Here is a 7,939-nt window from a genome sequence, read left to right on the forward strand (position 1 = left end):
GACAGCTTTCTATTTATTAGGTCTGAGTCAAAAGGTGGACATTAATCTTTAAAGCAAACAAGATCAACCAATGAAAAACAAAAAACAAGTAGAAATAATAAACTAAAATATTCTAAAAAAAAAAAACAAACACCACACACAAAACAAAAATTTGTTGAAAAACAAAATCCAGATTGTTTGATAAACATATCTTATTCAAAAAACATTGCTGAAGTATTATTTACAGGTTCATTGCTAAGAAAAGTAAGCGAATACAAATACTATTTTTTTTTACAGTGCACCCCATTACAAAAAGCTGTGAATATTCACACAGCAATATTCCTCTACACAGCAGTGTAAGTGCTATTATCCTTTCTTACAATTTGTGCTAACAGGCATGCCATAACGCAGATGTGTAGAAAAACATACCAACTTCTTTTTTTTTTTTTTTTAGAAATGTAATCTTAAAGACAAACTCTGGATGTTTACACAAGTTAAATCAAATTGAGTTGAGGCCTAAAGAATGCTCAGAAATCCTACATATTGTTTGGGTGCGTTACAGAAATCAGGGAATTTAACAGAAACGTAGCTCAAATTATGAGAGGATTACAGAAGACCAGATAGTTTACAGGGTGGAGGTGTGGATGTAACATGACAGCACAGGCAGAAGACAGGAAGAAATACACAATGGTAGTCTATTCAAATAATAATTGCTCCTATATACTACAGTAGAGTCCACATTTCTTTATACACGACCAACAATAAGTATAAGCATAAATGATTTAAAATTAGCCAAGGTATTTCAACAAAACGACCACCATGATCATCCCTGAGAAGACATTTTGGTTCTATACTCAGTGCATCTGAAATGTACGGTCATCATATCAAATTGAACTCATGACATATTCGCTTTTGTCACGCGTCAGTTAAAAAACAAACTGCTTTTGCAGCTTGAAAAGATCACTATTAATGCCTCTGAGGATTTCAGTGTTATGTGAAGAATCTGCTAAAACGAACTACTTCTTAGATATGTTATAAATGGGTTTTTTCTGCACAAAAACTTTTAGGAACTTTTAGGGGATCCGGAACCAAAAATAAAAGTGTGAAGATTAAAAAAATAAAAAATAAAAGAAGTGAAAGTGTTTTTGAGCGGAAACAGTAATGACTAAAAATAGAAGGGGAAACCTGTTGCCTTGGCTTTATTGATACAGTTCACCCTGATTTAAAAGCTTCTGTCTATTTTACGAAAATAAAATAAAATAAAAAAAGCAAAGACTGATATTTTGTGCATAAAAGTGACACCAGGAAGAACGATTCAATGTTTGCACTGCCTCTCCTCTTCATATTCCCAGACTCTGGTCCCTATGGCAGCTTGCTCCTAAATACACACTACTCAGCCACGCTATAAAAACCAGTGAGAACTGAAGTCAGTTAGATGGATCATTATCGGGCTCAACAAGACATTCCTAGAGATCCCATGTCCTGATGATCCAGATCTGTTTCTGGAGGCACAAAGAGGACCGAAACAACACCAGCAGGTGGTTTTAATGCTGCGGTTTATTGGTGTGCATCAATTAATCACTTTCTTCTTAGGCCTCCTCCTCTTCCTCCTGATCGCTGTCATCAGAGCCTGCAGGACAAAAATAACAGCCATCATCCAGAACACTCAGATTTGGGTTAAATGAAACAGCAGAAGAGGAAAACATGAAAACGCTTTCTTATCCGCCTTCTCAACTTCTGTTTTTTTTATATAATAGTGAATAATTATGATGTCTTACCGTCGATCACTATTTCTCCACTACCCTCCTCTTCTTCCTCCTCCTGGCTCTCATCTGAGGAACACACATTTTGTTGTCCATTCAGTACATTTACAGAACCTTGTAGAAGAGCCTTCTCACATCTTGCCACGTTACAGACACCAACTGAAATATCTTTTATTGACATTTTATTGCCATCACAAAGTGGTGCACAACGATAGTGGAACGTCCAACTCAGTCTCAAGTCTTTTACAGTTTTTAAAAAGGTTAAGTCCAGGATTGCCCTTTATTAAGCTTCATCCATCTTTCCATCAACTCTGACCAGGTTCCCCGATGAAGAAACACATCCATACATGATGATGCTGCCACCCCTGTGGTGACGGTCGGTTCACGGTAGTGTGTGTAGTTAATTATCCGCCACATAGCATCATTGAAAAGGTTAAATTTTATACGAATTGGACTAGAGCACCTTCTTCCACATGTTTGATGTGTCCCCTGCAAGGACTGTGGCGAACTGGACTTATGGTTTCTTTCAACAACGGCTTTCTTCTTGCCACTTTCCCAATAAGGAAGGTTTTCTGCAGTAAAGCAATAGGGGTCCTGTCTAAGATTCTCCTTGTTATGGAACTCCATAGCTCCTCCAGAGTTACCCCTGGCGTAGTGCAGGGCAGTAAAACAATTATAATATTTGAATTGAGGAGCAAAAAAGATCATCAATGATAAAGATAGTCTTTAAAATCCAAAAAGATTGACAATCCATGTGGCCTATCAGGCGGCATGTTGGACCAGGATTGATTTTACAGAATGAAGCAGAGATTGCAACCAGTTGTCTGAACTTTGTGTGCAATATTTCACTCTGGTACTAATGCATATTTGCACTCTAACAGTACCGCAAATGGCTCTTATACATCAGTATATAGTTAAGAGAGCGTAATTTATTATTTGTTTAGTTGTAGTCCATAATGCAATGCTTACAGCAATTGTGTTATTTTAAAAAAAGTCATGTTTATTTTATTCTTTCAGTTTTTATTGATCAGATGCAATGTTAGAAACTGGACAGTTCGTTTGAAACTGTATAGAGATAATTATGGAAACAATTCAATACAGAATAAAATGTTGTGATTAAATTTGTGCCCATGTCACACGGCTCTACCACGACGCCTTGGGTGCTTCCCATGCATGCTCTCCTTGCTGGCCTGTTAGTTGAGGTGAACAGTCATGTCTTGGTAGGTTTGAACAGAGCTCTGCGACATGTTCTGAGCTTGGGATATTGTTTTATAACCTAACTCTGCTTTAAATGTCTCCACAACTTCATCTCTGACCTGTCTGCTGTGTTCCTTGGTCTTCATGATGCTGTTTGTTCATTAATGTTCTCTGACAAACCTCTGAAGTTTCATGGAACAGCTCGATTTTTACTGAGATTAAATTACTCACAGATGGACCTTTATTTACTACTTGTGTGAATTTGAAGGGAATTGGTTGCCCTGGATTATACTATGGGGTATTAAGAGTAAAAGGGAGACAAATACAAATGCATGTCACAATTTTGAGATTTTTATTTGTAAATAATATTTAAACCCAGAATTCCTCCACAGAGTTGAGCTTTACTTCAACTCCGAGTATTACACATTGATGTTTTTGGCTTTAATATGAGTAAATCTAAAATACTTCAAGGGTTGTAAATACTTCTCAGTTATGACAAGTAAAACACAGTCGAATAGATCCCGCCTCACATTTAAGTGTTGGTTTTCAAGTTACAGCAAAACCTGGGATTTACAACTGAAACTGTCCGCATTTTAAAACAAGCCAACAGCATCTTAAATGCGTTACTTAACAGTTCCAGTTTCTAACAGCTCTGCTTTACGCTGACCTGGACTCGCTCGCCTGCCGTCATCCTCCTCTTCTTCTTCTACACCTTCTTCTTCTTCTTCATCCTCCTCCTCCTTGCTGTGGCCTTGTTCAGCGTCACCAGTGTCCTCACCTGGCTCGTCGTCTGAGTCAGAAATCACCACACAATCATCTCTGTTTCCGTTTCCAGCTGCTCTGGCCTCAGTGGCACTACTGGAGAAATGACAAACATGGACACATGCAGGCTCATGTAAACAGTGCATGGTAGTTATGCTGCAGGATATATATATATTTTGCTACCAGTAAACTATCATTAAAAGACACAGCGGTTAATAAGCTGTTTGTTTACTGACAGAACATAATCCTGAGTGTACTAAGGGGCTTAAACAGAAACAGGAGGGTGTGTCCGTTTTACCTGCCGTTCTCCCTCGGTTCCCAGAGAGGAGTGAGGTAGTATCTCAGCGGATCTCTGTAGAGGTCATCCTTTAGTATCTAAACAGCAGCACAAGACATCACATGAATACAGCAGGTTGAGATGCATGTTTTCCCATAACGGCACAGTGAATTGACCAGGCACATTTTAGAGTCATGTGCACACAGATCTCCACCTTGTGAACTTGGAAAAATTACCTATAATATATAATTATATTCTGGAAGACAGTTTAATGCTTTATGTCTGCTGCATTTAATCCCAAAAACAGCCAGGAGAGCATAAATATCTGCCAGAGTTTTCAAACACCTTAATTCGCCAGCTACCAGGTATAAAGTCTGAATTATGTCAGCTTGAGCCTAAAGTTGGTAATTAACCACACAGATTAAAGCATGAACAGGCATGCAGATATTTGAGCTTTTTCATTTTCCTTGCTTGCCTTTGGATTATTGTTTAATGTTTAAATAAAACGTGATACTAATCTATCTAATCTATAATGTAGATGATAATTGTTGTAAACTAGCAAGACTTTGGCCATCCAAAACATACTGCAACCTAATTTCTTCTGAACTATGCATATGCAAAGTAGCTTAGAGTGTTTGGTGTAATGATAAAAAGGCTCAGAGAGACTTTTTCCCATTTTGTTTTTACCTTCTTCAAATTCAGAGGTTTTCATTAATTCCCGTGTTTTTAAAGCAACTGTATGACTGCATTTTTATACTGCTTCTGGAGTTACGGCTTCTTCTTCGCCGAGTGGCCTTTCAGCACATCTAGGTTAAGGATGTCTTTCAATGAGGACAATGACACTCTCCTACCAGCTGCAGCCAGCATCTCAACTTTTGTTCTGAGGTCGATTTGCACATATTTCACCAAAACATGCTCCTAACTGGGACGCAGAACCCGTCTCCTTCCAGAACAATAGGCTGCCTGGACATTCCCAAACTATTTGTACCTGCATATAATTATTTAAACAGATGAATGAAGCCCCAGAAGGAGGTGGTGTGTTTGAAGTGTTGCCTTATGTGCCTCCAATTAACTCAAACTCGAATTAACCTAACAGAGGCTTACAAAGTTATTACATTATCATCTGGGCTAAACCATTTAAAGGCATAGTAATATCAGTAAATTCAAACTTAATTTGAGGAAAATAATAAAACCAATTAATGTAAAAATGATATTTTGTTATTCAGGACAGAAATAATAAAGGTAATCCAAACCTAACCATAAAGCAGGAAACACCTTGTCTAATTTAACAGACTGTGAAGAAAAAAAGACTGCGTGTTTTTATAGATTATGTAAATAAATTGTTTCAAATCTGTATAGAAAAACAGATGCAACACCCCCTAAAGGTAGTCAACTCCAGTATAAAGTATCCAACCAAGGCATAAATTGCATGGACTGCTTTATCACAAATTAAATACCAACTGTAGTTGCACATACTGACATTCAATGTTGCAAACTGAGTCCAGGGGACTCTGGTATGAGTGATGGATCATTTTAACACAAAGTATAAAACTGGGTCAATGTGGATGCTTGTGTTTGCCAAAAATAAAAATAAAAATATATATATATATAAGCCCTATGAGCAAGTAGTGATCTGTACCTGTGCTACATCATCCTGTGCTGGGTTACTATGGTCACTGAACCAGCTGAAAAACGTCTCGTAAACACCGCGGCATGACTTCCTGGGCTCGCTGTTAGCTGTCAGATTGTGTCCACGATGCCAGAGTATGGGGTTGGAGAAGGACATGGGTGATCCTGCAAGAGTCAGCAGCAAGGATCAGAAAAAAATATATATACCATACCACCCACACAGATCTAAGGCTTTAATCAAAATGCAATTAAACTGTCAGAACTGTTGGGTGTGACTTCCAAATGTGTATTTTGTGTTCCATTAAATGGAAAACAACAATAACTTTACGTCTTCCTCTTTACTTGTACATATAAGGAATGTTAGAAAGGTTCCTTTGGCATCGGTTTACAAGGGAATAGGAATTACCTCCCATGCCAAGGTGCAATTCCTTCATAATGATGTTATTCTGGAAATATGGGTTCCGTCGGAAGTGGAAGCGAATTCTGTAGCCAAGTTTGCTATTTTTGAAAGTTTCAACCTGAGAAAAACACCAGGGAAAACATAAGTCTGTCTGCATTTACTAAAGTCAGATATGCAAAAATAAAACAAATACTAATGACACCTCAAGATCAGTCATGTAGCTAAGAGCGTCTTCATCTGTCTCATCTATGTGAGCTGAGAGATGAGGATGGTTCAACAGCTGAGGTGTTGATGTTAAGATAAAAAACAACCAAGATTCAGCTACCCAAAAACAGAACAAGCAATAGACGATGTGGGATTTTTTTTTTTCATTTAAAGGATACAGCTGTCACCCAAAACCCTGGGATGGTTTTTGTGATGGAGCTTCTCTGATCAAGATGTGGACGTCTCTGGCGATTAATCTTCAGCTCCAGCCGTTGATGAAGCCTGGCGCTTTTCTTCTCTAGAGCTTCAAGTCTCATCTGCACTTGTGCCAGCAGGGCAACAGACTGTCTCATCTCTGGTGCCATTTTGACAGACACAATTGCACACTCCCCATCATCATTGTCCTCGTTGTCAGATGGGAAAGAGGAGCTTGGTGTGGAGGAAGATCCTGATACAGACTCATCCCCTTCATCTGCTTCAGGAGCTGCAACTTTATCTTCTTTGTCGGTACTGCGTGCTGATGTGGAGCTGTCTGCTGCTGCCTGTGTTTTTGAGCCAACCTTTGCAGACTGTTGACCTGGCCGCTGTTTGTTTTTACTTCCATGTTTCACTTGTCTAACTTTGGAAGATGAACACGGAGTCTCTTGACTTTCCTCTCCGTCTCCTCCTGTGAGACTGGCGAGAGCTTCAGCAGCTGCTATAGCTGCGGAGTCAGACTGGTCCACAGAAGTTGGGCGATGCTGCTCCGATTCGGTTGCTCTCTGTGTGTCTTCTTTCGGATCACGGGGTGCAGAGGCCTCTGAGGACTGGGGTTTTTCGGCTATGTTGGCCTTGTGACCGTCAGGATTGGAGCGGTGGACAGGCTGCACACTGGTGCCATCTCTACGGTCTGAAGCCTGATCCGCCTGCAAACCAGTGCCTTCAGGAACTCTATCATTCGCCTCTATCTGAGTTTCTTCTTTACTTTCAACTTCACTGTTTTTGCAACTTTTTGAAGTTTGTCCGGTTGCATTTACGTTATCACTTCTTTTAGCAGACTTCTGGGAAATCGCACTGCTTTCATCCTGGTCGGATGATGAGCTCCGTTTCCTCGATGCAGGGTCACCGGACTGTTTGCTGTCCGTCACTTCACTCATGTTAGCAGGCTAGCGAAAGAGCTAACAGGCTAGGAGGCCCGCAGGCTCTTAAAAATAAATGCAGTCGGTTTCGCCGTTGACGCAGCAGCTTCTACAATTAGCGCAATGTTAAAAATGTATATGGCAGTTTAAACTACATTCTCGGTAACCACAGATCAGGAAGCAACTCTCCGCGGCCTGGCGCGGAACGTTGAAATGAGCAAGCTGCAGCTAACTTAGTTAGCTTACGTTACCAAATTATTGAATCCTCGCTTTGACCACAGCACAGCATCTTTACAAATATAATCCCAGGAAGAAATACTTTATCTAGTCATGCAAACCCACCAACGCAATGCAGCCTCCAAAGACTAACCGCGTTCGCTATATAAGTTTAAATTTGCATTATTCGTTAGCTTACAACCCGTGAAGCGACGGTAGAGAAAAACAATAATCTGATTGGCTACGGCACGCCGCGCTAAAACATTTCAGCCAATCATCTGCAAGGGTGTGTTTACATGGCGTTCTGTCTGAGGTGTAGTTAACTGCGCAAAAAGGACAAAACGTCCAAATATTGAAATTCAGTTTATATCTTCAAATATCGAAACAGAATTTA

General features: G+C 39.7%; 1 protein-coding gene across 2 annotated transcripts; it reads right to left on the reverse strand.

Annotated features, from left to right (window-relative positions):
- Positions 1–7,741, reverse strand: tspy (testis specific protein Y-linked). Of its 2 annotated transcripts, none has more exons than XM_047362997.1 (8): positions 6,391–7,741; positions 6,210–6,287; positions 6,014–6,125; positions 5,618–5,772; positions 4,000–4,076; positions 3,607–3,794; positions 1,758–1,811; positions 1–1,609 (listed from the first exon to the last, which is right to left on the reverse strand). In XM_047362997.1, the coding sequence occupies exons 1-8, from the start codon at positions 7,345–7,347 to the stop codon at positions 1,569–1,571; spliced, it is 1,662 nt and encodes a 553-aa protein (XP_047218953.1). In that variant the 5' UTR covers positions 7,348–7,741; the 3' UTR covers positions 1–1,568. The 2 variants fall into 2 exon arrangements, with proteins under 2 accessions (XP_047218953.1, XP_047218944.1); XM_047362988.1 differs by having other exon boundaries at positions 3,607–3,797; positions 6,391–7,737.
- Positions 7,742–7,939: the final 198 nt, after the last annotated feature.

This window comes from Girardinichthys multiradiatus, chromosome 1 (assembly GCF_021462225.1).
Source record: "Girardinichthys multiradiatus isolate DD_20200921_A chromosome 1, DD_fGirMul_XY1, whole genome shotgun sequence".
Lineage (NCBI taxonomy): Eukaryota > Metazoa > Chordata > Actinopteri > Cyprinodontiformes > Goodeidae > Girardinichthys > Girardinichthys multiradiatus.